This window comes from Rhinopithecus roxellana, chromosome 16, assembly GCF_007565055.1.
Source record: "Rhinopithecus roxellana isolate Shanxi Qingling chromosome 16, ASM756505v1, whole genome shotgun sequence".
Lineage (NCBI taxonomy): Eukaryota > Metazoa > Chordata > Mammalia > Primates > Cercopithecidae > Rhinopithecus > Rhinopithecus roxellana.
In genome coordinates this window covers 109564038-109579792 of record NC_044564.1, presented here as the reverse complement: position 1 = coordinate 109579792, position 15755 = coordinate 109564038, and the positions used below count along the sequence as shown (strand labels likewise).

Below are 15755 nucleotides of genomic sequence, written 5' to 3'. Positions count from 1 at the left end.
AATATACATATACATGTATAGAGCCTAAGATTACATCATTTTAGAAGCCACTCTATACTGCCAGCTTTTTAAATTGACTTTGTAATCAACTAAATGAATTCCATAAGACTTTTTTTTTATATGAATTATATCTATTGAATCAGATCACACCTATTCTTATACTGGTGCAATTGCTCTTTTTAATTTAAATGCTGGACTTTACAGTTATCGTTGTTATATTTGTTATTATGTGGAATTGTGATCTTTCATCTGTGTTAATCCTTCTAATTTATGTTATGTGCAAATTTGGTAATTATGCGTTCTTTGTTTTGAAGTCATTGATGAAAATGTTGGACAGGAAAGGGCCAGAGCATACTGGTATACTGTCACCATTTCTACACACTCTCCCAAACCATCTCACTAATTATCTAGTATAGAATTTTCCCCAAGATTCACATTAAGATTTACAGCCTGCAGTGTTTTAAATATACTTTCTTTTGTGAAAATTGGGTCAATATTTGCAAGTCTCTAGGAACCTTACCAATTCTTCGCAGTTCTTCATAGAGAAGCAGAAATATTTCTGTGATCACATTTGCAAGGTCTTTTGGTTCTCTCGAGTGTAATTTCCCTGGGCTTGTTGACTTGAAATCATTTGAAGTATCTAGGTTTGTTCTTAATCTTCCTTTGATTTTTTTTCCTCTTAATCACTTTATTTTAGATTTTTGTATTTTGAAGATCATTTTCCTCAATAAAGAAGGAAGGTGGAAAAAATATAGAGTTGAATAGTTTTGCTTTCTCTTTTACATCCATTGACAATATCCACCCTATCATTTGTCACCTTTCAGACACTATTGCATAGCTCAGTTACTTCCTACTCAGCACTCCTGATGATACCATCCCCAGTCAGATATAAACACACCACCCTTACACAGTACTGGGCCACAGACCTTAAGGTTCATAGATTTAACATTCACATGTTTTTTGTTTTTGTTTTGGCTTTCAGATTATTTATCTCCTGATCATCAAAGATTTCCTTTTTCTGTTTACCCAAAGGAACAGGAGTCATTCTGTGTATTGGAAAATGTGACCATATTTGGTGAAGGTGGAGGGGTACAAAATATTGTGCAAATGAGGGATATTTACTGCCTTCTTGACTGTAGACTGAAGGAGGCAAGGACTTTGACATTTTCTCCAATGCCTATCTGTATTTCCAGTGCCTGTCACATAGTACATGCTCAATAGATATTGATTGAACTAATTAAAATTGTCCTTATCTACTGTCAAACTATAACAACCTAGAAGCGGATATTCTTGCTGAATGAGAACATCAAGAAGACAGGAAGGGAGCTGAAGATATCTCTGTCAAGTCATCCTCTGTGTCTGTCATGTGTCCCACATGTGTGGTCCTAAATGCCACTGTCTCACAGTTGGCCTCTTACCAGGACCTAAGCCCTATGGAGACAGCAACTTGCAGAGCCCCATTTAAGGGGTGGGCAAGATGGAATCACTCCGCTTAAGGAAAGTCTTCCCCATTCATGCTTTTGAAGCAGGAAGAAATGGGACTATCATTCGCTAGTCTAATCTTACTGCTAAAATTAGACTGAGTGCTCCATCTGCAAACCTATAGGGCCATGGTGTGGTGTCTGTCACACAGGCCAAAAGTTGTTCTTCCCAAGGTCTGGGCAGTGGAAGCAGTATAAACACTGATCAATGAACTCATCTGAATTTTAAAAGGATGAAGAAAATTGTTCCTCTCCCCTGGAGGAACTTTACAAATGACCTTGACAAGTAAACCTCTCAAAACCTATAGAACCAATTTTTTTTTTTTACAACCCTTTTTTATTCCCTTTTCTATGTCCTCCTTTTCCTCCTTCTCCTTCTTCTATTTATTTTCTCACTTTCCTTTGCTCTCTCTTTTTTTTTTCTTCCAACTTGTATTTTAGGTTCAGGGAGTATATGTGCAGGATTATCACATGGGTGAATTGTGTGTTGCTGGGGTTTGATGTACAAATGATTTCACCAGGTAGTGAGCATAGTACTTGAACATTCACATTTTAATAATTCATGGGAAAGCTGCAAATGTCTATGATATTAGACAGTTGTAATAGTAAAACTATAGTCTTCCTCATAAGATTATTGTAAGGATTAAGATATTATATGAAAAAAGCTTGCATACAAGGTTGATACTTGGAAGTGGAGAATATAACAAGTAAGTTAGGCTACCCAGGCATTCAGCATAGGCACTGTGAATGGAAAAATCAACACACAACATGTTTTCTCTTATACTCTCACTCAACAACAACAGTCACCAACACAGAAGACTTCTGTTACAAATGTGTGTGAGTTGCTCCCCATATTTCAAGCAAGCAATCAGTTCAGCAGACCCTAGCTTAGGTATCTTCCAGTTGAATTCAATCCTGATGCTATATACCTAGAGATAGCCTCGGAAACCACAGTTTGAGAGCCAAGTGCAACAAGACCACGCCCTTCCCTCCCACCAGTCACATGTCCAGGCCCTTGGAACTTCTGACCAACCAGCTTCAAGTTGGAGTTCCCATAACTCCCTTTTTGGGCTCGATTAATTTGCTGGAATGGCTCACAGAACTCAGGGAGACAATTTACCAGTTCTTTATAAAGGATATTACAAGGGATACAGCTGAGAGATGCGTAAGGTGAGCTATGAGGAAATGGGTGCAGAGCTTCCATGCCCTCCTTGGAGACACCACCCTTCAGGAACCTGCATGTGATCAGCTCTCTGGAAGCTCTCCAAATTCTGTCCTCTTGGGCCTCTTATGGAGACTTCATTGGATAGGCATGGTGGAAGCATGGACAACCATGTCAAAATGTGATTGGAAAAAACAGGTATGGTCTAATAGTAACAGACTGAGTGGAGAAACCCCAACAAGGCCTGTCTGTTCAGATTCTTATTGGCCTCTCCATGTATCATGTCTTCCTCCAGGGTATGGGGCAGGACCCCTTCTGGAATGAGGATCTTATGACCCACAATCGGTTTGGAGTCCTGCCATTGGCAGGTTTGGAGGGCAGGAGGGCAGAGAGAGGTTCTGTTTCCTGAGGTCTCCTTTGGACACTGAAAGTGCCCCAGCATTGTAACAAAAGACTAACAAGGGCCATGGGAGTTATGGTCAAGGAACTGTGGACAAAGACCAATGTGTATATATTATATATATGTAATATTTATATAATCATAATATCACAGACACCATCAGTTAATAGTTTCTAATGCATTAGATTCAGAACGTTTCTGAGATATATCCTTTGTGTTATTGGTTTTGTATTTTTGATATTTGGTAAGCAGAGTGAGGTGAGTTACTCTTAACTACCCTATGGGGTAGATGTTATTTATCTTCAAGATACAAGTAATTCTCAGTTTATGGCCTGCAATCATTGGGCCATCTGTTAATATTAGGTAGCTTTCTGTAGATTCTTTGATATTTTTTATGTAGACAATCAAGTAATCTATGAAGACAATTTTATTTTTTTCTAGTCTTTGCCCCGCCCACCCTCTCTCCCTTCTTTTCTTCCTTCCTTCCTTCCTTTTTTAATCTTACTGCCCTGGCTAGGGCCTCCAGTATAAAGTTGAGTAAGAGTGATGAGATCAGACATCCTTACCTTCTTCCCAATAATAGAGAATGGTCTTTCACCACTTAAGTATGATGTTAAATGTAGGGGTTTTGTAGATTCCTGCTATCAGGTTGAGAAAGTTAACTTCTATTTTTTAGTTTGCTGAGAGTTTTTATAATGAATAAATGTTCAGTTTTGTCAAATGATTGTCTTTAAATCTGCCATCTTGCTATTTTTGTCTATTTGTCCATCTGTTTTCCCTCTTTCTTTTGGTTTAATTAAATATTTTTTATGATTCCATCTTTTTTCTTTTGCTGGCTTATTATACATCTTGGTTTTTTATTTTTTATTTTTTAGTGGTTGCTTTATGGTTCAGAGTATATGTCTTTAACATCACAGTCTCTCTTCAAGTAATGTTATATAATTCACTTCACATATAAGAACCTAACAGTATACTTCCAGGTCCTCTCTTAGGGTCTTTTTACTATGGTTGCTATACATTTTACTTCTGCATATGTTATCAACCCCATTTGTTTTCATTATTTTTGCTTTAAATTGTGTTATTTTTGAAAGCGATTGTAAAAATAAAAAATATTTATATTTACATATATATCTGTATGTGCCATTTTCAATGCTCTTCATTTGTTTGTGTAGAACCCGGTTTCTGTCAGGTATCCCTTTTCTATCAACTTGAAGTACTTTTTTAAACATTTCTTCTAGCACACCTTTCTGCTGGTGATGGATTCTATCAGCTTTATGTTTAAAAATATCTTTGTTTTGCCTTATTTAAAAAAAACCTTTCTCTGGGGATAGAATTTTAGCTTGCATTTTCTGTCGTTTTCAAATACTTCCAACATGTTGTCCACTGTCTTCTGGCTTGGATTGTTTCTCACAAGAAGTCTTCTGTCATTCTTATCTTTGTTTCTTGGTACTTCATGTGTCTTTTTTCTTCCTGTTTTTAAGATTTTTTTCTTTATTTATTTTAAGTAATTTTACTGTAATATACATTAGTATAGCTTTCTTCATTTTTCTTGTCCTTTGAACTTCTTGGATCTATGGTTTTATCATTTTTCTCAAATTTAGAAAATCTTTGGCCATTAAGTTTTTCAAATTATTTTTCTCTCATGGAGTCCAGTTACATGTATTTTATATTGTTTTCATTTGGCCCATGACTTGTTGATCTTGTTTAATTTATTTTCAACTTATTTTTCTCTGTGTGTTTCATTTTGGATAGTTTCTACTGCTATTTCCTTAGGTTTACTCATCTTTTCTTCTGCATTGTCTTATCTGCTATTAATCCCATCTAGTGCATTTTTTAATTTCAGATACTCTTTTTTAATTCTATTAATTTAATATTTTAAAATATCTTTTATGTCTTTTCTTCTAATGTGCTTATATTTTCTTCTACCTTCTTAAATACATGGAACACATAATAATAACTGTTCTTAATATCCTCATTTATTAATTCCATTATTCCTATCATATCTGGGTCTATTTCTGTTGATTGGTTTTTCTCATTGCAAATCATATTATTCTGCTTTTTTGCGTGCATGGCAATTATCTTTTGGATACCAGACATTGTGAAATTTGCTTTATTGGGTACTGAATGTTTTTAAATTTCTTTACATATTTTTTAGCTTTATTCTGAAACACAGTTTAGTTGGGAACAGTTTGATCCTTTTGAGTCTTTCTTTTTTCTGATGGAGTCTTGCTCTGTTGCCCAGGCTAGAGTGCAGTTAAACAATCTCGGCTCACTGCAAGCTCCGCCTCCTGGATTCATGCCATTCTCCTGCTTCAGCCTCCCGAGTAGCTGGGACTACAGGCGCCCACCACCACGCCCAGCTAATTTTTTGTATTTTTAGTAGAGACAGGGTTTCACCGTGTTAGCCAGGATGGTCTCGATCTCCTGACCTTGTGATCCGCCTGCCTCGGCCTCCCGAAGTGCTGGGATTACAGGCATGAGCCACCGTGTCTGGCCTTGAGTCTTTCTTTTAACCTTTCTTGCTTAGGACCAGAACAGCCTTTGGTTCAGGGCTAATTTTTTCCTACAAAGAGCAATACTTTGGAATATTCTACCTGATACCCAGTGTATTCCAAGGTTTTTCCACTCTGACTTATGGTCACATGAACCATTTCTAGCCTTGTGTGATTTCTGGGAATTATTCTACTTGTTCTTTTTCTGACCACGGGTACTTCCCTCACATGCATGTGTGGAGGAGTCCTTTGCTGAAGACTCAAAAGGAAAACCCTGCAGATCTTTAGCATTCTCTCTCAGCGTATTCCTCTCCTCTCAGTGCAACTAGCCCTTCACCATGCAGCCCTCTCCTCTCTGGTATTCTCTGATCCATGAATTCTGATAACCTTGGCATCTACAAATTCTCAACTCTGTTTCGTTAGTGTTAATTTTTCTTAAAACATCACAACAGATTAGTAGTGGGCAATAAATTTAAAAGTGGTTTATTTTCAAACATGAACCTCAGGCTTCCTTTCTCAAACTTTTATTACTGTTATAACACTGCCTAAAAGAGCTTTCATGCTGGATCTGATGGCATCAATTAAATTTTTCTTACAAATGAAAGTGGTTTGATAGTGATTTTAAATTTATGTTTGGTAAATACATGTTCAATATGGTCTGATGTTTTTTTTTTTTTTTTTTTTTGAGAAGGAGTCTCACTCTGTTGCCCAGGCTGGAGTGCGGTAGCACGATCTCAGCTCACTGCAACCTCTACCTCCCGGGTTCAAGTGATCTGCCTCTGCCTCACAAGTAGCTGGGATTACAGGCACCTGCCACCACGCCCAGCTAATTTTTTTGTACTTTTAGTAGAGACGGAGTTTCACCATGTTGGCCAGGCTGGTCTCAAACTTCTGACCTCAGGTGATGTGCCCACCTCAGCCTCCCAAAGTGCTGGGATTATAGGCGTGAGCCACTGCGCCTGGCCGGTCTAATTGTTTTAAGCTTAATTGTTATTGTTTAGTTCTTAGATGATGTAAAAATTTTAGGAGTATCAAAAGAAGTTTTTGCTGCATCATTCTTTACCAAATTTTAAGAATTGTGCAGAGCAAGGAATATAAAAATGCCCTAGAAATTTTTTTAGTGCTCTACTCTTATAATCTATGTTTTCTATGCATATATGAGGGCATTTTTATATTTCTGTCCTTTCCAATTATTTCTAGGTTGATTTTTTGGGGATGTATAAAGTACCAAAAATGTGTTTAATGTAGCTGGTCACATCTGCTAACATTTTAATTATTTGATTTTTAAATTTTGAATAAGAATAATGTATGATATTTGGTGTTGATATTTATATTCTATATAAAATTCGGCTATAATATTATCACATATTCCTATGGTTCCTATCAAATGAAAAAATTCCCATGATTCTGTTCCCAATTCTTTTTGAATGATACTCTGAAAGGTAACAATTGCCTTAGTAAAAATTAAAACATATATATTAAAAGTTCAGTCTCATTTTTTATTTACTCTCTAGTCTGTGGTTTCAGTGTTACTTTTCTAAAATTCAGATTTTTAGTTTTCAATACTTTACACTATCATTGACAAACGTACAATTTTTCATATACAATAAGAATACCTTATGAACACTGTTCTTTTTATTTTTAATATTATTTTATATTCTCATTCTTTATATTTTCCATTTCCAGAGTGTTTGCAACATAGACAAAATACATACTCTTTTTCAGTAAAATAAAATAACCTGATTAGTGGGGGGTTTTTGTTTATTTTATGATTTCCATAATTTTGTATGCAGTATTCTTAATAATTTCCTACTTGTATGTGTTTGGAAAATTAATTACCACTACTAAATCACTATCTTCTCTAGCTCGTATGTTTAAGTTTGGGTAGGTGAGTGGGGATTTTTGTGGTAATGGGAAATAATCCTTTAGTGATGAAAAATGTAATACTTCCCCCCTCTCTTTTGTATAGTATCAAAGGTGTAGAATCTGGGACAAGTTGCATGAAGAGCATATCAATGCAGGACGTACAGTTCAGGTAAGGCTATTATATTTTTTCTGCTAAATCGGTATGAAAAAGACAGTCTTTAGACAATTTTGCTAAAATATTACCTTTGCAGCTGAACCCTTTTATATACGTTTGTTACTGTTTCCTTAAGGATACATTTTTAGCAGACATTGCTGAATCACATGCCATACATATTTTTAAAGTTTTGTTTTATTACCAAATTTTCCTCCAGAAATGATACACAGACTTACACTCTCACAAGCAATGCATTTTGGAAAATCCTTTAATGTTGGTATTACCCATTTCTTAAATTTTTGCTAATTGATAGATTAAAATTGTGCCACTTTGTTGTTTTAATCTGGATTTGTAAATGCTTTGAAGGGTGAACTTTTTTTCACACTGTCTGGACAGTAATTTTTTTCTTGTTAATTGCCTGTTAGTATATTTGTATATATTATATTATGTTGATGTCTTTTGTGAGAGGTCCTTATAATTTGAAAGATATTGATCTAATGTCTATAATTAGTATTGCAAATATTCTTTGCGAGTTATTTGCTTTTTAAAAAATAATATATGTACATGGTTTTAAAAGCCAAATACAGATAGATGGCTTATAATATCCTATATTCTCCACCTACAAGTCCTCCTACTTGGAAGAAACCATTGTTAATCCTTTTGGCCTTTCTTCCTGAAATTTATCTCTTTATTACTAAATAACATGTGTAGACTGATATTTCTTGATTTATCAGGTTTAGATTTTTTTTTTCTTATGGTAGGTGAAGCTCTAGCTTCCCACCTTGCTCTCCTACTTCCCTTCCCCCATATAATTACATATATTACAATTTTTGGTTAAATTAATATAATATAAACTCATTATATGGATTATGGAGATATTGTTTTCTGGTAAGTCAAATAGTGAAATACAGTACCACCTTTTACTTTTTAAAAAGTTAATAATTGCCTCATTTTTTAGTTGCCTGGCTTTCTGTGTGTCTGCGGTTAATTTTCTCTAAATGCTCCACATCTATGTCACATGCTATCAGTATTATTTCTTTTTCTTTCCTTTTTTTTTTTTTTTTTTTTTTGCGACAGAGTCTCACTCTGTTGCCCAGGCTGGAGTGCAATAGCGCAATCTCGGCTCACTGCAACCTGTGCCTCCTGGGTTCAAGCAATTCTCCTGCCTCAGCCTCCCGAGTATCTGGACTACAGGCGCCCACCACGCCTGGCTAACTTTCGTATTTTTAGTTGAGATAGGGTCTCACCATATTGGCCAGTCTGGCCTCAAACTTTTGACCTTGTGATCCGCCTGCCTTGGCCTCCCATAGTGCTGGGATTACAGGCATGAGCTACCGCACCTGGCCAATAATATTTCTTATATGCTCAAAAATATCAGTTCCATTCTTTATTTTAAAGATTTTCTTCTGAACTCTTCCTCCCCCCACTTCCTATGTGGACTTTCAAGGCTTGTTGTGCAGCTCCTGTTCTGGGACTTTCCTTGGCTGCTTTTGTGTGTTTACATCTCTATTTTCCTAGGTATTATGCCCTCCTCATTTTTGGTTTATTCTGTTGTTTTATTGGAGTAGTCTTGCAGTAGCCCTCTAATTAAGGGTACCTTGGAGATAAATATAAGTAATTGTATTTCTTAAAAAAATGTGTGTGTTTTCTCGTGATATGTGATTGCTAATTTCACTAGATATAGAATTCTAGTTGGAATTCTCTTTCAATATTCAAGCCTTTTTTTTGTTGTTTATACTTTAAAAAGCTAGTATGATATCATTTCCCAGTTTTTTGTTTTGTTTTGTTTTGTTTTTTGTTTTTTGAGATGGAGTCTCGCTCTGTCACCCAGGCTGGAGTGCAGTAACACAATCTCTGCTCACTGCAGTCTCCACCTCCTGGGTTCAAGCAATTCTCCTGCCTCAGCCTCCTGAGTAGCTGGGACTACAGGTGCATGCCACCACACCAAGCTAATTTTTGTATTTTTAGTAGAGACGGGGTTTCACCATGTTGGCCAGAATGGTCTCAATCTCTTGACCTTGTGATCCGCCCACCTCAGCCTCCCAAAATGCTGGGATTACAAGCATGACCTACCGTGCCCAGCTGATTTCCCAGTCTTTGTATAGGTCCTGGTTTTGTTTTTGTTTTTTCCCTCTTTGGGAGCTTTTGTGATTAGTTCATCCCTGGTATTCTGAAATTTGATGATTATGTCATTGTGTTGGACTGTTTCTTTCTAAAAATTCATGTTCTTTAGTTCTGGGTAATTTTCTTAGATTTTTCTTTGGTCATTTATTCTTCTGTGTCTTCTCATTTTGCTGTTGTTGTTTTCTTTCTTTAATTCTAAAGGTCAGCAAACTGATTCAGAGGCTATGTCTGGCCTCTGTCCATCCCATTTGCTTACACATTTCTTTGGCTGCTTTCACACTGTAACAGCAGAGTTAAGTAGTTGCAACAGAGACTGTATGGACTACGAAGCCTAAGCCATTTACTCTCTGGTTCGTTGCAGAAAAAATTTGGCAGTCCCTGTTCTGTTGGGTGTTGGAACTCTTGGGTTCTTGTCTGATTTTCACTCTATTTTCTGAAAGATTTCCTCAGATTTCTGTGTAACTTTTTCCGTTGAATTCTTTTTTTCTGCTATTATGGTATTTAGTTTACAAGAGCTTTTTCTTGTTCTCTTTTCCTTTCTTGATAGCATTTTGTCTATGGGTGTAATAGGTTTTTTTGTTTGCTTGTTTTTCTGAGATATTAAAAACTAGATTGCTTGTCTTCTGGTGGACTTCACTTCAGGGTGCTTGGGCAAACTGGCATTTTCCTTAGGGATACCTCCAAATATCAGTATCTGGAGGTTGTTCTTATTTAGTTTTCTGAAGAAGAATTTTCATTTTCCCCCTATGGCAGGTAGGTGCTTATCTTACAAAGTTATAGAGGCAGATTAGATAAAGACTTTTGGGCTTTCTTCAGTACAGGCTTTTTAGCCCTGTGCTTGGTGTTTCTGAATCTAGAGTCAGTTGCTCCAAAGAATACATCTGTGGTCCTCTTGAATTCAGAAAGGTTATTATAGCTGCAGTATGGTGATTAAATTGTGGTAAAAGGAAATGAATTCAAGAGATCATTAGGAAGGGTTACAGAGGTCCAAGAAATAGATGTTAGTAGCTTAGAGATAGTGGAGATGAAGGAAAACAGATTGATTTGAGATTTAGATGGAAATTTGACTTATCTCTCTATAGCTGTATTTAATGCTTGCTAACTAGATTATAGTCCTAACAAGTAGAGACTATGTCTCCACTATTTGTATATTCTGCAGCACCTGGTGCCCAGCAAGATTTGGTGTCTATTGAATGATACTGAGCATGTTAATGATTTAATGAGATTATTATGACTTAGATTTCTTACCATCTTCACTGTTTAATCTATCATTTAAAAATCACATGATTTGGTTGAGGCATTGGCTATGTTCAAAGTATTTGTTTACTGACTTTTAAAATTTGCATGTATATTTATCATATTGACCTCCATCTGGCATAAAAGATTTATGGGTGCCATTGGAGTAGTAAGATTGAAGCTATTGTTAGATACAGGTATTTGGTGAGTTTTATTCATATCTGCTCTGAATTTTGTGTATAGATTTCTACTTTGCTAGTTAGTGTAAAAGTTACTTTGGGACAAATAATCTCATCAACAATTATCACAGATTTTCTAGATTTATCATCATTAGATTTACATAGTAAGAACTATATTGTCACATTCATTATGGTGTCTTGATAAGAAGTTCTCAATTTAAAAATAGTTTAAATTATCAATCTTTTATGGTTCCTACTTTGGTGGCTTGTTCAAGAAATCCTCTCTTGGAGGATTCAAGAAGATATTTCTTTATATATTTAATTGAGTGTTTTAAATATTTTGCTTTTAACATTCAAGTCTTTAATCCATCTGGAATTGGTGGTATGAGATAGACATCAATAAAATTTTGTTTTATTCCATCTTGAAAAATCACTTGTATGTCACTATTACTTGATTTCTGTGGTGCTACTTCTGAGGCATATTATAATTCCAGAGTTGCATGTAATTCCATATGTCTCTGATCTTTATTTTCTATTCAATTCGTCAGTCTATTCTGTACCAAATTCCACATACTATCTTAATTATGACAGTTTTAAGATAAAGCTTGATATCTGATTGTACAATACTTCCACAGTATGCTTCCTTTTCAGGAGTGTTTTGCTATACTTGGCTCTTTATTCCTCCACATGAAATTCAGAATCAGCTTTTCAAAGTCCATACACAATCTTGTTGGGAAGTTGGGAGTTGCATTGGTAGAGGAAACTGACATATTTACAATATCTAGTTTTCCTACCTGTGAATATGGAATGTTCTTGCATTTGTATTTATCTTCTTTAGTATTTTGGAATCTTTATAGTTTTTTGCATACAGGTTGTGGTAGACTGTATTTTCTGAAGAGACCCACAAAAATATCTCCCATTCCACATGGCCTTTTACATTATGACCTTGCTACTCCCCCACCAATAGGTGGAGTCTAATTCCCCTTCTCTTGAATCTGGACAAAAGTAAAGCTGCTTATTTGTTGACTTGCTAGTTTAATTTAGAACACATTGTAATTGCATTATTTTCCCCATTTTTGTCACTTGTCATACAAAAGTACAAAAGGAATATTTTACAAAGCTGTGTCTTCCTCGGCTCTCCTTCCCAAATACTTAATATTTAGTAACAACACTAATTGATAATAGAGGATTCTGAAAAGTATATCACAGTTTCTTCCTTGAAGGAACTTACCTAGACAGGAATTCACAAAACTTAAGTATTTAAACAATAGTTTAAAACCTTAGTAAAAGTTAATGTAAGTCAGATATGATTAATTGACAATTACGTTATAGAGACCAATAAATGATATAGTACCTGCTATCTGGATGCTAGATAAGGGGTATTATCCTCATTTTTCAGATACTAGAAAGCTGAAGAGATTTAGTGTTTGTCTAAGAAGTAGGAAACCAGTTTATCTGGCATACTGTCAATGCTCTTAGTTGGCACTTAATAAGAATCTTTAATGAGAACCCATTCTAGTGTTACATTCTAGTATTTTTATTTTAATCTGGAAACATTTTGAATAATAATTCAGGTGGATAGGGACTCGAGTGCTACACTTAATACCTATATAAGATGCTCATTAGATATTTATTAAATAAATGGACAGAGACCTTTTTCTCTATTGATTTTTACTCTTTTTGGTGGTTTAGTTGATGCTTGTTAAGCTATATATATTCTTTTTGGTGACTTTTGATGTTGAAGTAAGTGTGAAGTCATTATATTAGTATCAGTGCCTTAAGTATAATAGTTAGGTAATGAAAGTATAGTCCAGATTTATTTTAATTAAATAGCTATGACTCTGGAGCCCTTGGCAATAAATTATATGCTGTCTAGAATGTGTTTACTCTAAGTTATTTAAATGTTTACCAGTGGACTTCTGCTCTGTGTTTGTAAAGAAATCAGATTAATTATTATGATACCAAATGTTTTCTGCTGTACACAATTTGTTCTCAAAATTACATGTTGTAAAAACACATTAAGAATCCTTAAATCAATATTTTAAAAAGGCAAATATATGCATAGCCACTCTTAATCATTAAGTACATATTTAGCCATTTTTCAGAATTTTCAATTAACTTAAAATAATTACTTTTTACAGTTATCCATATAGATAAGTATATATTTGAGTATATTTTTTAATCTTTAGACAGAAGTTTTGGGACATTTCTGAAAGAAGGAAAAAAGCCATAAGTAGTTATAACATTTAGTTATAAAACCAAAGAGAACAAAAGAGAGAAGTTGTTTTTAATTTGTTGAAAGTGTAGCCATAGTTAACAGTTTACTATTTGTGCACTGCAAAGCTTGTTAAGTTGATGTATGTTCTTTTTAAAAAACTTACATCAGTGATTATAGACCCCTTGATTAACTGCTGGATATTTCTGAAAATTTTCAGAATTTGGTACAATATCTGCTTTTCTGACCTGATTATTAGAAAAGCAGAAGCATTTGAACATTTACTGTGTTCTAGATACTCTTCTAGACACTGCGCATACAACTGTGGCGGTGGCAAGTGGAGAGAACAGAGAGAGATTTTAAAAAAATAAACAAATATGTAATATGTTAGATGATTATAAATGCCATGAAGAAAAGTAAAGCAAGTTAAAGGGAACAAAGAATCACAGAAGGTGTTGAGTGTTCTTTTAAATAAATGGTGTTTGTGGAAGGCTTCTGATGACATTTGGGCAGAGATCTAAAGGAAGTGAAGGCATAAACGATGGGGAATAGAATTGCCAGGCAGAGGGATGACTCTGAGGTGAAAAGATGTGGCATAGTCAAGGAATAGTAAGGAGGTCAGTGTGGCTAGTGTGAGCAAGGAGAGTACAGGAGATGAAGTCAAAGAGATCAAGAGGGTCAGATCATGGAGAGCCTTGCAGGATATGGTATCTCAGAGTTAGTAGACAGCTTTTGGAAGTTTCTGAGGTTCTTCCACTCTGCATAAATATTTTGAAATTCATTTATGTTGTAATGTGTGTCAGTGTTTAATTCCTTTTTATTATTGAATAGTATTCTATTGTATGGCTATACCACTGTACCACTGTTTGGCTATTACTAATAAAGCTGCTATGAACATTTGGGTACAAGTATTTCTGTGGACAAAGGATTTCATTTACTGTGGGTAAATACTTAGGAGTAGAATGGCTAGAACATATAATAGTTGTTTTTTAGGAAACTGCCAAGTTGTTTTCCAAAATGATTGTATTGTTTTATATTCCCACCAGTTCCTCCATTGTCCTTGCAAACAGTTAATATAGTCAGCCTTTTAAATTTTAACCATTCTAATTAAGTCTGTAATGGTATCTCATGATTTTAACCTTCATTTGCTTAATGATTAATGATGTTTCTGTTTTCTTTTGAATTTTGATAAGTTAAAAACAACTTCTGTCTTTTGTTCTCTTTGGTTTTATAACTAAATGTTATAACTACTTACGGCTTTTTTCCTTCTTTCGTGAATGTTTTATTCCATTTTATCTCCTTGCCTTGCTAGCTAATACCTCTGTTATTTTAGTGGTTCCTTTAGGGTCTTTAGTGTACATCTTATCACAGTTTATTTGCAAGTAGTATTATTCTATTTCACATATGTTTAAGAAACTTAACAATACACCTCTATTTCTCCTCTACCAGCCTATATGCTGTTATTCTCATATATTTAGCTTTTATACATCATATACTTCATAACATTTAAATAAGCATTTTTAAAAAGTGATTTAGATATTAAAGAAAAAAATCTTATACATGTACTGGTGTCATTTCCATTTTTAGTGTGCTTAATGCCTTTATGTAGATCTATATTTCCATCTGGTGTGGTTTTCCGTTTGCTGGAAAGATTTCCTTTAACATTTTTGTTAAAGGGAGTGTGATTCTGCTGTGACGAATACTTTGAGTTTTTGTACATCTGAAAAGTTTTTATTTCACCATTGTTTTTAAAAGAAATTTTGCTCTATATACATTGACTTTTTTCTTTCAGTACTTTAAAGATGTTCAGCTGTCTTCTCACTTGCATTGTTTCTGATGAGAAATCTGCTTAATTCTTATCATTGTTCCTTTGTATGTAATGTGTCTCATTTCTCTCACTGCTTTTATGATTTTCCTTTAATCACTGGTTTTGGGCACTTTGATTATGATAGGCTTTGGTGGCATTTTCTTCGTGTCTTGTGCTTTGACTTTATCGAGCTTCTTGGACCTCTGGATTTATCGTTTGCATCAAATGTGGAAATTTTTTGGCCATTATTCATATATTTTTCTGTCTCCTCCCTTCTCTTCTCCTTCAAGGGCTCCAATTACACATATATTAGGTTGCTTGAAGTTATCTGATAGCTCATTGATGCTCTTTTAATTCTGTTTGATTTTTTATCTGTGTGTTTTATTTTGGATAGTGTCTATTGCCATGCCTTTATGTTTATTAGTCTTAGCAGCGGCAGTGTCTAGTCTGACATTAATCCATTCAATGTTTTCTTCATCTCACTCACATATTGTAGTTTTCTTATCCAGAATTTTGATTTGAGTCTTTTTTATATCTTCTATGTCTCTAATTAACTTTTTGAACACATGAAATACAATTGCAGTAGCTATTTTAATATCTTTTTCTACTAATGCTAATATCTATGGCAATTCTATGTCA

General features: G+C 34.7%; 1 protein-coding gene across 2 annotated transcripts in view; it reads left to right on the top strand.

Annotated features, from left to right (window-relative positions):
• The window catches only part of STX17 (syntaxin 17), a 69604-nt gene that overhangs the window by 14564 nt on the left and 39285 nt on the right, over positions 1–15755 (top strand). For both annotated transcript variants that reach the window (XM_010374127.2, XM_010374129.2), the window contains exon 3: positions 7505–7570. In XM_010374127.2, coding sequence (XP_010372429.1) covers positions 7505–7570 — 66 coding nt within the window. The remainder of the gene's footprint in view (positions 1–7504; positions 7571–15755) is intronic.